Source organism: Rhinolophus ferrumequinum, chromosome 5 (assembly GCF_004115265.2).
Source record: "Rhinolophus ferrumequinum isolate MPI-CBG mRhiFer1 chromosome 5, mRhiFer1_v1.p, whole genome shotgun sequence".
Taxonomy (NCBI): Eukaryota; Metazoa; Chordata; class Mammalia; order Chiroptera; family Rhinolophidae; genus Rhinolophus; species Rhinolophus ferrumequinum.
In genome coordinates, this window is record NC_046288.1 from 56,043,556 (window position 1) to 56,061,590 (window position 18,035).

General features: G+C 33.8%; 1 protein-coding gene across 1 annotated transcript in view; it reads right to left on the reverse strand.

Annotated features, from left to right (window-relative positions):
- The window catches only part of TBCK (TBC1 domain containing kinase), a 187,794-nt gene that overhangs the window by 70,929 nt on the left and 98,830 nt on the right, over positions 1–18,035 (reverse strand). Inside the window, exons 21-22 of the mRNA XM_033105921.1 lie at positions 14,479–14,515; positions 13,298–13,459 (exon numbers count right to left, since the gene is read on the reverse strand). Coding sequence (XP_032961812.1) covers positions 13,298–13,459; positions 14,479–14,515 — 199 coding nt within the window. The remainder of the gene's footprint in view (positions 1–13,297; positions 13,460–14,478; positions 14,516–18,035) is intronic.

Genomic DNA, 18,035 nt, shown 5'->3' on the forward strand with positions numbered 1-18,035 from the left:
TACCTAAAGAAACAAGAAACATCACTAATCAACAGTTTATCTTCACATTTAAGGGATCTGGAAAAAGAACAGCAAAATAAGCCCAAAGGGAACACAAGGAAGGAGATAATAAAGATCAGAGCAGAATTAAATGAAATAGAAACCAGAAAAACAATACAAAAGATCAATGAATCCAAGAGTTGGTTCTTAGAGAAGATAAACAAAATCGACAAACCATTAGCCAGACTCATTAAAAAAAGAGAGAGAGGACCCAAATTAATAAAATCAGAAACGAAAGAGGAGAAGTGACAACGGACACTGCAGAAATACAAAGAGTTTTAAGAAGTTACTATGAGCAACTATATGCCAACAAATTTGACAATTTGGAAGAAATGGACAATTTTCTAGAGGCGTACAACCTTCCAAGGCTAACTCAAGAAGAAACAGAAAACCTGAATAGACTGATTACCACCACGGAAATTGAATCAGTAATCAACAGTCTCCCAACAAACAAAAGCCCTGGACCAGATGGCTTTACAGGTGAATTTTACAAAGCGTTCAAAAAGAATTATCACCAATTCTCCTCAAGCTCTTCCAAAAAATCCAGAAGGAGGGAAGACTCCCAAACACTTTTTACGAAGCCACTATCACCCTGATACCAAAATTAGACAAAGACACCACAAAAAAAGAAAACTACAGGCCGATATCTTTAATGAACATAGATGCAAAAATCCTCAACAAAATATTAGCAAACAGAATTCAGCAATACATTAAAAAGATCATTCACCACGATCAAGTGGGATTCATTCCTGGTATGCAGGGGTGGTTCAACATCCGCAAATCTATTAATGTGATACACCACATTAACAAAATGAAAAATAAAAATCACATGATCATATCAATAGATGCAGAAAAAGCATTTGATAAAATCCAACAGCCATTTATGATAAAAACCCTTAAGAAAGTGGGAATAGAGGGATCTTATCTCAACATAATAAAGGCCATATATGACAAACCCACAGCTAACATCATACTCAATGGGGAAAAGCTAAAACCATTCCCCCTAAGATCAGGAACAAGGCAAGGATGCCCATTATCTCCGCTTCTATTCAACATAGTTCTGGAAGTTCTTGCCACAGCAATCAGACAAGAAAAAGAAATAAAAGGCATCCAGATTGGTAAGGAGGAAGTAAAGTTATCATTGTATGCAGATGATATGATACTATATATAGAGAACCCTAAAGACTCCACCAAGAAGCTATTAGAGCTGATAGATGAATTTAGTAAAGTGGCAGGATACAAAATTAATATTCAGAAATCAGTTGCATTTGTATATACCAATAATAAAACATCAGAAGGAGAAATTAAAAAAACAATCCCATTTACAATCGCTCCAAAGACTATAAAATACCTGGGAATAAATTTAACCAAAGAAGTAAAAGATCTATACTCAGAAAATTATAAGACACTGATGAAAGGAATGAAAGAAGATATAAATAGATGGAAACACATATCATGTTCATGGATAGGAAGAATTAATATAGTTAAAATGTCCATACTGCCTAAGGCAATATACATATTCAATGCAATTCCTATCAAACTGCCAACGTCGTTTTTCACAGAAATAGAACATATAATCCTAAAATTTATATGGGACCATAAAAGACCCCGAATAGCAAAGGCAATCTTGAGAAATAAGAACAAAGTGGGAGGTATAACAATACCTGACTTCAGATTATACTACAAGGCTACAGTAATCAAAACAGCATGGTACTGGCATAAAAACAGACACATAGATCAATGGAACAGAATAGAGAGTCCAGAAATAAATCCACGCCTATATGGCCATTTAATCTACGACAATGGAAGCAAGAATGTACGATGGAGTAATGACAGTCTATTCAATAAATGGTGCTGGGAAACCTGGACAGACACATGCAAAAAAATGAAGTTGGACCACCTCCTTACACCATATACAAAAATAAATTCAAAATGGCTTAAAGACTTAAATGTAAGGTCTGAAACCATAAAATACCTAGAAGAAAACATAGGAAGAAACTTCTCAGACATTACCCGGAGTAAGATTTTTACTGATATACACCCTCGCGCGAGGGAACTAAGGGAAAGAATAAACATGTGGGATTATATCAAACTAAAAAGTTTTTTCACAGCAAAGGAAACCATCAATAAAACAAGAAGGGATCCTACTGAATGGGAAAAGATATTTGCCAGTGATATATCTGATAAGGGATTAATATCACAAATCTATGGAAAACTTACTCAACCCAACTCCAAAAAAACAAACGATCCAATTAAAAAATGGGCAGAGGACTTGAAGAGACATTTTTCTGAAAAGGACATACAGATGGCAAACAGACATATGAAGAAATGCTCAACCTCACTAACCATCAGAGAAATGCAAATAAAAACCACAATGAGATACCACCTCACCCCAGTCAGAATGGCTATCATCAATAAATCAACAAACAACAAGTGCTGGCGCGGATGTGGAGAAAAGGGAACGCTTGTGCACTGTTGGTGGGATTGCAGACTGGTGCAGCCGCTATGGAAAACAGTATGGAGGTATCTCAAAATTCTGAAAATGGAACTACCTTATGATCCAGTAATTCCACTCCTAGGTATCTATCCGGAGAAATCCAGAACTTCAATTCAAAAATCTCTATGCACTCCTATGTTTATTGCAGCACTATACACAATAGCTAAGACATGGAAACAACCAAAATGCCCATCGGTAGATGACTGGATCAAGAAACTGTGGTACATTTATACAATGGAGTATTATGCAGCCATAAGGAAGAAAGAAATCTTACCATTTGCAACAACATGGATGGATCTAGAGAACATTATGTTAAGTGAAATAAGTCAGACAGAGAAAGATAAGTTCCATATGATCTCACTTATTTGCGGATTCTAAAGAAAAGAATAAGTGAATGAACTAATCAGAAACTGTTTGGGAGACAATGAGGAAAAACTGAGGGTTGCTAGATGGGCGGGGGGAGTGGGGGGTGGGGGGGAGGGTGAGGGGATTGGAGGGCAGTCGGTGACCACAGGATGGCCACGGGGTTTGAAAATTAATCTGGGGAACGTAATTTGGTGGTTACCAGAGCGTAAGGGGGTTGGGGGGTGGGGGATGAGGGTGAGGGGGATCAAATGTACGGTGATGGAAGGGGAGCTGACTCTGGGTGGTGAACACACAGTGTGATTTATGGATGATGTGATTCAGAATTGCACAACTGAAATCTATGTAATTCTACTAACAATTGTCACCCCAATAAATAAAAAAAAAAAAAAAAAAAAAACAATAGAAAATGAAAAAAAAAAAAAAAAAAAAAAAGAATGTTTCAAATCTAAAAAAGAAATTTAGCCAAGGTCTTCTGGAACAATAAACCTTTGAATAAACTGAAAAAAAAAAAAAAAAAAAGAACTAATGAAAGACGTTAAAAACCTGAAATCTGTAATCATATCATCCCTGTATTATACTTGATTTAACTCTTGACTGGGATAACAAATAATGGTTTTTCATCCACATGCAAAACAAACTCCATTGTCAAAAAAGCACTATCTATGAAAAAAACAATCCTCTTGCATTTTACTGAACATAAAGTGGAAATGGATTTGGAAAAATGAAAGTATTAGTAATTTTATCCTAAATCTGTAATCACATAACAAGAGGAGCCATTGAAGCCATTTTGGAATATCTTAGTTTACACAGGACGTTTAACATATTGGGCAATTTGACTGAAACATTTCCTTTCCCATCTAAAACTCTCATCTGTAGTTAACAATAGTACGATATTGTTTCATACTACCATTGGAAATAATAAGGTGATGGCTGTTTTTGTGAGTCAGTTAGGGAATAAGCGGCCAAGAGAACTCTTAAAGATAGGAAATAAATGATTTTGTATATCCAAACCACAACCATAAAACATGACTTGCTTAAATAAGAGAAGATAAGTTGTAGAGATAGTTTTATATTTAAAACGAGTTAAATTTGTTTTTTAAAAGTCAAGTTTATTTGCTGTTCACTGATAGAGGACTCACACATGTATTAAAAGAAATGGCCGGTATTTCACTTGAGGGTTTTATCTAACATCAGGTATTGTTATTTTTGTAGTTAAAAATGAGCTTCCCAGGAAATCAGAACTGAACTGATGAAGCTACTAGACTGAACCATTTGAAACTGCTCCTGTGGAACTGTTTTGACCTACGAAAAACTACTTTTGTAAACAAATAATACGTTCTCCTGTATAGTAAAAAGTACTGGATTTGGACTCAAATGTCCGTTACTAACTTATATAATGATAAGCATTCAAAAACACCACTGTGTCTCAGTTATTTCAAGAGCAAAATTGAGATCAAGAGCAAAATTGAGATAAGAAAATCTACTTAACATAGTTGTGATATTTATTCAAGATAAAAAATATAATAACCTTTGTAAACTCCAAAAGTGATTCAGAGTTGTTATAACTAGAGATTACCTACATTTGTCCATTTATTGGGGTTTAGCCTTACGGACACTGTTATTAATTTAGATAATACTTTTTGGATGAATTGTCCTTGTTATATGTTCCTTTTCACATTCTTAGTTCAATTCATGCTTTAAACATCATAAAGATCACACACACAAAAAAATCTCCTTGTGCTTCCAGCAGGGAGAGTGAAAAAGCCATTTTAAAATATGCCCAAATAATTCTGTTCTCCTTAACAAGGCCTGCCCTCAAGGGAAACTATTTTACCAGAGCCTAAGTGACCTGGGGACCGGAAATACTTAATTCCAGACTCCTCTAGCCTTCCTGTCTCACAGGCACTAACAAGCACTTGTGAAGGTTACAACCCAGGTACACAGGGTTGATAAAAGACTGAGACCTAATCATAGGACAATAGAACATTTTCCCTTCCGTACACTGTACCTACACATCAATAGGGCTCCCGTATAACAGTGGAATACAACTGAAAGAAATGCATGTCTCTGACCTTATTTAAGAAGGAATCTCTAGGGAAACCCAAAGATAACAGGGGAGACAATAAGAAGGCTATTAGAGGAAATTTTAGTCTCTGAATAATCTTCAAATTATATTTATCATTTCGTCACTCAAAATCTCTCAGCTTCTCTATCTAGGTACCCATAAATACCTTAAGCACACACATATAAAACTTCACTCACTATCTTTCCTAGTACCATGTCAACTCACCTGTTCCTTAACTTGCTCCCAATCCCTACCTAACATCCCACTGGATTCCAAATACTATTGATTCTACAGGGGAATTCTGAGAGGGAAGTTGAATTTCCTCACTGAAAAAGTTAAAGAAGCCAGTCAAGTAACTTACTAGAAACAGGAGGTAATACCACATATAATTAAGATAACCAGGTTACAAGTGTCAGCCACAATTACAGGATACTATTGAATCACCTTCAAATAATAATGCATGAATGCTCTGGGCCAGTACAAAAAATGATACACCAGCAATAAGATGAATTATTAACTATACACATACATACACATACACTTATTATACACACATTCCTAGTAGGAAGTCAATAAATATTTGTTGAATATGTGAATGGATCTATTTTAAAAACACAATCTTGGTTATGTAGTCTAAAGGGGAAAGGGTACTACAGTATGTTACTGGCTCCTACTTTAATTCATTCAGCCTTTCAAATCCATGATATGTGCATGACATTACTGGCACATTTTGCTAAGCACCTATCATCTCTGCTCTTTAATGTCTCTCACAATGAAGTGAGAAATAAATAGGAAATGCAATAAGCCTTACGATATATGGATACAGTTTTCTATTCTTAACATAATGGTCTTCATCATTTAGCAGCTGAGTCTGTAGATACTATGATGCAAAGCAGCTGCTGTTGATAACCACACACAGCGCACTTCGGAAAACAGAAAAATGCAGCAGCTTGGAAGGTTTAGCACCAGGTCAGTAGCAGCCATCGTTTCTTTTTTTTCTTTTACACTTAATGGTGAGTCAGAAACAAAGCAGGAGTCTGATTTATTTATTTATTTATTTATTTTTTGGCAACTAGAACCTTGTGATCAAGTTCAGTAAGGATTTTTATTATGACTGATAAAAGTTTGTATTGAAGGACTGAAATAGTTTGAAGTTTTCAAAGTAATTAAATGCAATTTTTTGGTAATAAAACTCTAGTTATTTGCTTTATGTTACATAATATTTACTAACTAGCCTATAAATACACAGACATATTATTCATCTTCTTTTTCTCTAGTCTGTTCTATGAGTTTGTTTTTTATTGATTTGACTCAGCATACTCGCTGCACACTTAGAGGGGACACGTCGTAAGAAGTGTTATTTTTCATTCTGTTGAAGATCACTATTTAAGATAGGCAGTACATCAGATTATTTTCATTTTTCTATCAACGTATAGGGCTAGGTAGAGGAGGAAGAAGAAGAAATGGTACCCATGAGTATTATACATTATTAAAATACAAACTGAATATCAAAAATATATGTTAAATGTCACTTTTAAGTATATTTTGGTTTTTATATTGTCAACTTGCACTATACATCAGCAATATGTGTCGGGGAATTTTAAACATTCTGACTTTTCAAGGATTTTGAGGTTGATTATTTTAATATACTTCAAAAGTGAAACATTGTTTGTATATTTTAGGTGTTTTACAAACCTAAGACAAATACAAACACTCAACAAACATAAAATAAACAAATCCCATCATTAGTATCTTGAAATACCAATGCTTAATAACTGATCTATAATAACGATAGATAATTTTCTGAGTGCTCAAAAAAATTCGGAAAGCACAAACTCTTGTCAATCATGAAGCAAGCAGCTGTCCTATAGAGAAGAGCCTTACTATCAGATTCCAGAAACCTTGGGACCAGGTTTAGGATGTATCAGTACTCTAATCTACTGTCAATTTTCAAGGTAATTCTGATCAATCCTGACCTTACTTTTCATTACCCTTTTCAGTTCATACAAATTCTTTCCTTTAACTTTATAAACTATTTACACATTGCAAAATTAGTGGTATGCTTAAGATCAACAACTAGATCGGTGTTGTGAGAATTCTACCAGCTTCTTAGAATTATCTCACAACTTGAGTCTTTACCATTCTACTGGCTTCGTGTTTTCCATGAACATTTACTTTCGGAGCGGAAGTCATGTATTCTCACATCTGTTTTTAAAGTTTCCATAAGATATGCAGTATCCCTGTCCCTTACCCCAAACAAGGCTGACATAAACTAACAAGATTTTGAAAATAGATTTTCACAGCTTTTACTTCAGTGGCTACACAATCATGGCAATAAAAACAAATGAACTATTCTCTTACCTATCCTTAACCAATTTTGAAACAACTATTAGTTATTTAATATTGCATCTAAATTTTAATGTTAACATAATTTTATGGGATTGGTGAGGGAAAGGAAGACCATGGCTAAAATCTCCATATTTAATTTCCACAATGACCGTCCTTTTGCAATTCCATGAAGATACACTTAGACATAGATATGCATTAACATTCTATAGGTGCAAGCTGAAAATGTGAATAATTGACGGATTCTCGGCTTCAGGAAAAATGGTGTCAAATCTCACAGGGCTGAAAATAAAAACCTTCATGGAACAACTGTGTACTCCTGCTGCTCTACTCTTTCACCAAATCAGCTCTCCACTCTACATCTGGCTAAAGGCAGAAAAAAGGAATCATGGGCAAGTACTGGGGCCACTTATATTAAGAATCCTTTGCTTTGCCCATGAGAGAGCTCCTTGAAAGGAATGAACAGAGACCAGAATGCTCAACAAATATCAATATATCATTTGTATTTTGGAACTTGAGGCTATTTTCAGTGATACTTTTCATTCTCTCAAAAACATTGAAAAGACAAAAAAATATCTCTACAAATCTATTTTTTAAAGTATCACTAATGTGGATGAAAGATCCTACATGATTACTCTCTGTCTACCTCTCCATTCTCTTTTCTAGCCATGTTCCCCTTTGCTCTAAGTACTCCGCTCCAGTTCCTTGAGTTGTTTGGCGGTTTTAAACATTTTCTTCCCTCTGTTTAGAAGAGTCTCCCCTTTTTCCACTCCCCAGTGTCACTTAATTAACTTTTGCTATTACATCACTTACTTAGGGAGGTTATCTAATTCCCCCAGACTCAGTGGCGACCCAGTTATAAAGTCCTATTGCTTTATGTGGCACTCATTAACATTACAACTAGTTATTTAAAAAGGGGTCGCAAATTATAGCCTACTGGCTATAATCAATTATACTTGGCTCAAGTTTTACAGTTTTCAAAAATCAGGGCCACTGTTTACAATTGGGAGATGATAATATATATTATGGTAACCCTATTTCATTTATATTTATCCCTAAATGATAGAAAGAAACTGTTCATTGAAAACTCAGGTCACTTCTCACCACCCTTTTCTCCTTTGCCACCCCAGGGATTATCAATGTACCTTAAAAATCGATGGAATTTTATAAATTGAATTGAATTTCTTCCTCATTCTCTCATCAATTTCCAATTCCAATAATGAGGGATGGCTTTAAAGAGTTTGCCCATTTTAGTACTTTGCTCTGTTTCTTAGTTTTTATACTTTGCCCCATCTTCCTTCAGTCCTAACATATTTGTATATTTTTTTTGGGGAAAAAAATGACCTGTATTTCTTATTACAGATCTTAGGCAATGTGGCACATAACTGAGTTGCTCAAAAAATGTACTGCTTTCATAAAATATTCCATGCTATGCTAAATAATGAGAAAGACTACATTACAAAAGTGCAGCCAGAACAGATAAGTATATTTTCCTAGCAACTTATGGCACTAAGACAATATTTTTGATGAACCTGTGAAGTGTCACATACTAGTGAGATGCTACCAGTATGTTTCATGTATATTGAAAATGAATCCTATTGTAACATATGCAGGTGATACTGAAATAAAACCTTCCAAAACTTTACTTAAAACTTTTAATTTTAATTAAGCATCTGTAATGAAACATACATCACACTAATATACATTAAACTAAGATTTTTCAGCCAAATGCTAATGTCCTACTGCAAAGAGGATTTGAAACTTTTCATATGTTGGAGTCCCTTCAGTATACTCAGGATTTCCTTCTAACATAGTTTATATATAAATATTTCTTTCTCTTAATGTTAAGTAACTATTTTAATCTATAATAATAAATTAAGTGTTCTTCCACACAGATTTCCCACTTTCTTTCTATAGGTTCTCTAAGAAAAGCTTCCCTCCTGCTTTTAAATATCCTTGTCTTTGAAGACACTCAGGGATACAAAGATAAGCATTCTAAGAATTTATTTCAAGCATATATAAGAACATAAATATTTAATTAATTTTCAACTGTACAAAGGAAAGGCACCAACAAAACAAAAAAGCACTTAAACATTTCAAATGCTATTACAAATCCACTCTAAAATTATTACCATTTTGGTTTTACTCAGATTATCATACTCATCTTTAAAACTGCTTGGATGTAGGCTCAAAAAATAAAAATAAAGAATTAGCCACGTGGACACTATAGCAGTAATATCAGAGACAGCAAGCTGATGGCTCACAGACCTCATCCTGCAATTAGACTTAACGGGTGGTAACCTTGGAAAAACGTTCCCTTAACACCAGTGGCCAACATCCAGTATTGGCTGGTGCTATGAAAAACTCAATATTTTTTCCAAAATACCCTGCCACTATTTTTAGATTGAGAAATGCCAAGTGTACTGCTCTCAGAGTTACTTCCTCTAGCACTAAAATGACACACATACCAATACATGTCAAGAAGTTTTAGCAAAAATTTCTAGCACTACTTCTACTTCCTTGGAATGTAACATCACACTATATCATCTACTACAAGGGAACAGATGTTGGGAACAATTTTTGGCAAAAAATAATGCCTTTCTGTGTATTCTCTCTTCAAGAATTAAAGGGTTAGCATAAAATGAAGAAAAGGAGGAAGAAAGGAGAGGGAACTTATAAAGATTGAATGTTACACATTCTTTACATACTTAAAATATTAAACACTACAGGTACTTTGAAAAAATAGTTATGAATACTTGGTACCAGGTTTTGTGTCAGGTGCATTATGTATATTATCTGTAGTGCTCACCATAACACTAAAGCAGCTATTATCTCCATTTTACTGAAACTTTCATAATGTATAAGATTCTCTTTCCAGTGAGACTAAAAACTTGTCCAAGTTTACACTGCTACTCTGTGCCAGAACTGGGATGTGAATTCCCGTCTATCTCACTCTACAGGCGACTCTTTTAGCAGCACGACGACACTGACCGTTTCCCCATTCACGCAATGAAAAGAGAGATTCTTCTTAGTCATAATCTACTCTTACCATTGAAGGCTTACTTGACTTCTTAGGTAATTCCTCAATCGCTTTTGCTAACAAGGCAATCTATATGATTGATACCCATTTCTATAATTTATAGAAAAAGCCAAATGGGGTGATTGCCGCATTTATGCTACCAACAGGAAAGCATGTCACGACAGAATGGAAAAGGTGAGGAAGCATAAAATAATGAGGATGATGATAGCATTAACACTAATAATCACTTACATAGCATTTGGTCTCTGCCAGGCACTGCTCTAAGTTATTTAGATATATTGGTTTATTTAACACAACACCCTACAAGGTTGTACTATTATCATTCTCCTATAATCAGAGTTAAGGAAACAGACACAAAGATGTCGAGTTATATGCCTAAGGTCACACAGCTGCAAGTGACAGTACCAGGATCTGAAACTCAGGTGATCTGGCTCCTCATTCCATGTTCTTAACCATTCGGCTACTGGGTCTCTCTATGTAGAAAGAAACACCTAGAAAGGGCACCTTTTCAAAAAGCAAGTCTATTCTGTTTACAAGGTTACCAACGGTGGTCTCCATCATATTACTGTCAATAGATGTTTTGAACAGTGAATTTGCCAATCTACTTCAGCAAAGAATTTAGTTAAATTTGTCCTGATTGCTTACTGATGTTTTTAAACTCAGTGTTAAGTGGGGATTTCAGTAAAGTAGAGCATATTCATTGAATTCAAAATTGATGTCTAATCCTAACCTATCTTTATCTACAAAGACTGAAGAACTAAAGTGAAATATAGACTTAACCTATCAATTTTTTTTTTGTAGACTTAAAACATCAGCTTTTTTCTTCCAATTTATGTCCCAAGAATATGTCACATAATGCTTTGCCTAGAAAAGGCACATTTAGTAAGTATGTTTGCATGTGTATTAATCTGGATTCACTTTTTAGGATTTCCCATGACCACTTCCCAGTTCCTTGGGCATCAAGCACGGTTAGGAGACTCAACATAATGAAAAAAGACATCTCTTTAAATCTATTTAGGAAAGACAACCCAAATAAGTGCACTTTGATTGAAAAAAACCAACAGATGTATTTAAGGGCAAAGTTTGCATTAAAAACCTTTTTTTTGTTGTTTTTTTGTTTTGTTTTGTTTTGTTTTTTAAAGTCACATTTTTCTTATAAACTTTTACCTTCCCCAACAGGAATCGTATGTAGTGATCAAGTAAGTGAGGAGCCAGAATAATGGCACTGAGCATCAAGGCAATTCACATCAATAGAAGGCATCCTACTGTCAAAAGTACATAGACTTTACCTTTTCAATGAATAAGTCCTCAAAAACATATATTCTTATTTCTGATTTGATAATGATTTATTTTAATAAACAAGCAGAGTTATCACTAATCTGTCTATACAATATGAAAACAGATTCCCTCACCAATGTTTAATTGGAGTATTTATGTACAAAATTGAAAAGGCATTAAATCTGTTTGACTTGAAAATGCACAATCAGAATTCTTTATATATATATTTTTAGAACTGACCAGAAAAATTCTTTTAATGCTAATAAATCATTCTCTGTTTACTTTGACAAGTTGGAAATAACAGGAAAACATGTGCAGGGAACAGACAGTATTCTTAGTTTAGAAAACTAACTTCTTTGTTACTGTTCAACACCAAAAGGAAAAAAAAAAAGAACTTGATTTTCATAAAGAATCTCCCAGAAAAAAGTAACATGAGAACTAAACTACTATTTGTTCATACAAACATAATTTAATTTAATTTAAATTTGATAAGATAGAAAGCTGACAGTGGTACTTTTAATTTGGGGGAAGCGGGAAGAAGAAGTTTTAAATAAATCTAAACATTTTTGTTACTTCCCCAGAAAGGATGATTTTTAACAACAGAGAATGATGGCGTACCAGATGGAGATAATCCACTAAAAATAAAAATTGGGGTAGGCAGCAGGTTTATCATTCCTCTTGAGAGTGCTTAATAAATATATAATCTTAATGTACCTTTCTTTTGTTCTTTGGCTTTTAGGCAAATTTATCTTTAGATGATTTTAGTGTGTTTATTATCAGCAGTCACTTGTGCCTGCCTGAAAATATACAGAACAGCAGTGAACTCAACAAAAGGGTTGGAACCAATGAAATTCTCTTTGAAGAAAATACAATTCTTCTACCTGAAAAACACTTTGGTTTCTGTAAAATGTAGTTTAGTTTTTTTCTTCCATAGATTGCTATATCCTAGGTAACCATGTTGCTTTCATCTTTCCAAGTTGAAGCTTAGACCATAGTTGCATTCCACATTTCTATATGTAAGCATTCAACCCCTAGATTTACAAGTTTCTCACTTGTGAATACAATGTATAGCTTAACTTACTATCCTTCAGTATATGATGTTGAGTTTCCCTGGAGTATGATTTGCCCTTCCAAGACAGTGTTTCCTTTTCTCAAACTGTCAAGTTGTTATCAAGGAGTTACGGCTTGGAGAAAGCAAAGTTCCATGTCAATTACATCTTTGTATGAAAAAAGATTCTCAAACACCTTCCCAAGTGGCCTATATTTACTATCAGCTGAAGATAAACAGGTCTGTCCTAAGCAAAGCGGCAAACATGGCACTGCCCGTAGCTCGTGCACCCTTTTGGTGGCATCACTGACATGAAATTAAACCACAGTGACCTAGAACGATCCAGTTTTGTATCTATTAGGTTGGTACAAAAGCAACTGCGGTTTAAAAGGTTAAAAATAACTGCAAAACCCGCACTTACTTTTGCACTAACCTAATACAATGCTGGGCCAGCAGAAGAGGCAGTATTCAAAGGAAAGAATCCAGAAAGGAATGATGAGGCACAAGCAGAAGAGATTCTGAGGGCTTGGATGATTATTTGTGCAAATTGCTATAAGAATGTCTCATTATCTTATAATAAATTTCATTTAGTGATTCTATTTATTTATATATCTATACCTGGTAAATCAGAGAAGAGAAGAATGCACTCATTAAAGCCATTAGCCAAAAGCCGGTCCCGTAGCTGCTGAAGAATTGCTACTCCGATACAGAATGGGAAAGAGGAATTCCCAAGTAGCAAGGTGTCCCAGAGGTGGAAAATTTTGTGCAGTGGAAATACATCTGTGAAATGACAAAATATATAATTACAATAAAAAACAAAATAACAGAAATGAAAACAATAACAAGCTGCTTTATTACACAAATGGCAATTACGTTATGATCAAAACTATTATTTAAGAAAAATACTACCAAACTGTTTTTAGAAAATGTTTCTTTGTCTTCGTAAAAATATTGCTTTCTTAAGCCATCTTAAAAAACTGATAATCAGATTGGTCAGAGAGATGACAATTTCTAACCTCCATTATGAATCTTGGTATAGTTGTTCCTTTCATATATTCCTAGAATTTTCCAGTTATATTATTGTCATAAGTTTATTTACCTAGATGAACTTTAGTATTGTTTTAGATTTGCTACTGTTGCATTTCTATTGTGCACTCTAAATAATTGCTTTATTAAACTCACATAAAAAATCTAATTAGCAATTTTCTATTTCTTGCAGCTTTCTTTCATTTAACAATACATAGGTATCTTTCCAGGCTAATGAATAAGAATCTACTTCAAATATTGTATTCCACTTAGCATGTGTATATATTTAAGCAGGATGACCACTCTGTTAGTATTTATAACTGATTAAAGTATTACACATTCATATAATCTGTGTAATTTCTAGAAGGATTCTATTTTAGGAAATAACAAATGTATTAGTTATTAGAGAATCTCTCAAAATTAAGCCCAATTTGGTTGTAAAAGTTACCTTCTAAAACTTCATACTATAAAGTTTTATTATGCTATACTATAAAGTAACTACTATAGTTAATGTTAATTTCTTTTTTGATAGAGGACAGAGATTTTATGAATGTCACAATATGTAAGATAGCTTTTCATCCTATATAATACTCTTTTTGATATTCAGCAGTCAAAACAATTGAAATTCTTTTCTACCCAACTCTATAACATTAGAACTACATAAGGATGCTTATGTAATTAAATCTGCTGATACTATTGTAAATGTAATATACTGGGGAACAATAGAGCTGTCCTTTTGCTAATATCAAAAGAAAAGGGAAAATTATACTTACGAGTAAACATAGTGAGAAACCAAGGGATGGCATAGAGCTATGAGTGGAAAAAGGGATAAAGAGGAGATAAAAGAGAATTAGAATCGTTATATATAAACATAATGGTAAAGAAAGTTCTATGTTTTGATCTACTCCATTGATTAAAACATAAGAAAATGTAGATAATTATAACTATTATCACATATACTCTATTAAATAATGATACTTATTACGAATGCCGAAGATGACTCTTATGCCAAGGATTATTCAACAAAATGTCTTCATTTCATCACAGGATACACTCAAGATTATGCCTAATCCAAACACAATACAAGCATGCTAATTTCAAGGGTGCACTTTTCAGGTGTACAAAAATATTCCTGAGATTTAAGTGGTCCTCATTAGTGTTAAGTTACCCTTACTAAATATTTTTTAGATTTGGTGAGATGATAATAAGTGTCCAAAATGTCTCAAAAAAGGTGTAATGAAGCATATGCTTTCTGCTACCACTTTCTATTAATAAATGAACAATCTTTGTAACAGACTAAAAATAATAAGATCTAGGAGTGAAATAATTTGGTTCGTTACCTGACCGACAAATTTATTTTCCTAAGTTTACTGTCTAGGAATAAAAAATACACACACACACATACACACACACACATTCAATTAATTTTGTGAAATTATGGAAGCAAGAAATCATTCTTAATTTATAAAAGTAGAGTAAACATCTTTGTCAATAGCAAGTATCAAAAATCAATAGTAACTTATGGAAAAATCTGAAAAAGCTCTAATTTTATTGTATTTTCAGAGTCGACATAGGCTATTATTAAATCAAGATATCTGTACTACCTATAGGGTTTAGACATATTCTTTCAGCATTTGTCAATTATGAATTTATGAGTAGAACTGCATATGTCTTTCCATTGCACACAATTTAGTATTTATACTATCTAAATGCCAGTCAAGAACCGTAAGTATAAATATTAGGTTGGTACAAAAGTAATTGTGTTTTTTCAATTATTTTTAACCTTTTAAACTGCAATTACTTTTGCACCAACCTAACACTATATTCAAACCTAAGTACTGCATGTGAAATAAAGCCCACTTCTCGTCACAAGATCATTTATACATGTTGATACATAGACAGTCCCTTCAAGTCACATTAAAAATGGGAAAACTGAGGAGTACAAAGATACATGTCTTCCCTGTAAATAGTATGGACTGTAGAAAATAATAAAATATAACAAAATTCAAACTCTTCAGCCTAATTTAAGTTTAAAAATAAAGTCAGTAGAAATTGGTTCCACCACTAGTATTCAACTTTTATTTCTTTTAAGGACATATAATCAATCACATTTCCCTCTACCCTTCTGATCAAAGCCAATTGTTTGTCATTAAGAGTCTTTCTCAATTATTTCAGCAACTAGCTAACAATTCATTTTTCCATATACCAAAGAGGACATGTACATGAGGAAACTACACACAGAGGGGAAAGAAACACTTGAAAGAATCAGAGGAAAAACTTGTCAGGCTCACACAAAAATAGGAACAGTTTATCTTGCCACAGGCCAGGATGAAAAACAAACAAACAAAACAAACAAACAAACAAACAAAATATCCCCAGTAATAAACAAGGTATCAGTGTATTCAAAGGGTATTTCCTTAGGAATGGGGCTAAATTATGCTCTGAAATTATGCTGCTCTGGTCTCACTTAATTAAACTTAAAAACAAGCCTTGAAAAGATCAAACTATGTCAACGTGAGTTAACTGCATCGGAAAATAAAGCCTAAGAATACTTATAAGAATATAAAAATATCCAGTACTCAACAAAGTAAAATTCCCAATGACTAGAATCCAATAAAACATACCAGTAGTACAAAGCAGCAGGAAGAAAAATGACCCAAAGTGACGGCTAAAATCATTCAATCAAAATGAACAGAGAACTGACATACATATTTATAATTGTAGGTAAGGCCATTAAAATACTTTTATATCTGTATTCCATACATTCAAAAGCTAAGTAATGATTAAACGTGTTAAAGAGACATAGCAGATACAAAATAAAAACCAAATCAACCTTCTAGAAATGAAAAATATAATGTGTGAGATAAAAAAATACACTGAATGGGATTAACAGCATAGCAGACACTGAGGAAGAAAAGATTAGTGAACTTGAAAACAAAGCAATAGAATGTATCCAAAATAAAACAAAGACAGAAAAACAACAAAGGAAAAAACAACAACACGTCCTGTGTATCAGTGAGCAACTTCAAGCAGCTAAATATATGTTATTGGAGGCTGCAAAAGACAGAAGTTGGGAGAGGGAACTGAAAAATGAAGAAATAATAGCTGAACATTTTCTTAATTTGAAGAAAACGATATACTACTAGATCCCCAAATCTCAAGAACCTGAAGCACAAGAACCATGAGGAAAACTACACTAAGACACATAATGCTCAAATTTCTCAAAATCAGTGTGGTACAGAGAACAATCTTACAATGTAGCTAGAGGAAAAAAGACATCAATGAAAAGAAGGTTTTCTTGTTGAAAACAGTGCACAACAAATGACAGTGGAGCAAAAATTTTGATTAAAAAACCCTCAAATCTTTCAACTTAGATTGTATGCCCAGCAAAAATATCTTTCAGAGACAAAGGTAAAATAAAGACTCTTTTGCACACACAAAAGCTGAAAGAATTCATCACCAGCAGTTTCCACACTACAAGAAATGCTGAAGTAAGTCCTTCAGGCAGAAAGAAAACTATGAGATGAAAATCTGGATCTACATAGACGAATGAAGAGACTCAGGAATTATAAATATGTGGTTAAATACAAAATACTTTTATTTAAAAAAAATCTTAAAAACTTGACTCTTTAAAGCAAAAAATAATTTATTGTGGGGCTTATAACACTTGTAGAAATAAAATGTAGGACAACAATAACACAAATGCCAGAAGGTGAAAATGAAGGTACACTGTTGTATTTATACTATACATGAAGTGGTAAAATACTACTTGAAAGCAGACTGTTACGACTTGAAGAAGTGTAGTGTAAACCATAATTTCTTAACCTCAAAACTATTCACATTTTGGGTTAGATAACTCTTTTTGGCAAGAGGGGGGCAGTGGTCATTGCACTTGGCATTTTTAAGATTTTTTTTTTGTAGCAACCCAGCCTCTACCCACTAGATGCCAGGAGCACTCGCCTTGTTTTGTCAAAAATGTCTCCAGACATTGCCAAAACTTCCCTGGGAGGCACAATTGCCTGTTCAAGGACCACTGTATAAATCCTAAAGAAATCAGTAAGAAAATACAACAAAGAGTTATAGCTAACATGCTAACAAAGGAGAGAAAATGGAATCATACACACAAAAATATACAGTGAATCCAAAGAAGGCAGATAAAAAGAAAAAAAGAGAACAAAGAACTGATGGGGCAGATAGGATAAAAATAACCAATGGCAGATTTAAAGGCAACCAGGTCACTAACCACAATGGTTCTGTGACGGGTGATTTCCTGTGTCAACCTGACCGAGCCATGGGGCTGCCCAGATATTTAGTTAAACATTATTCTGGG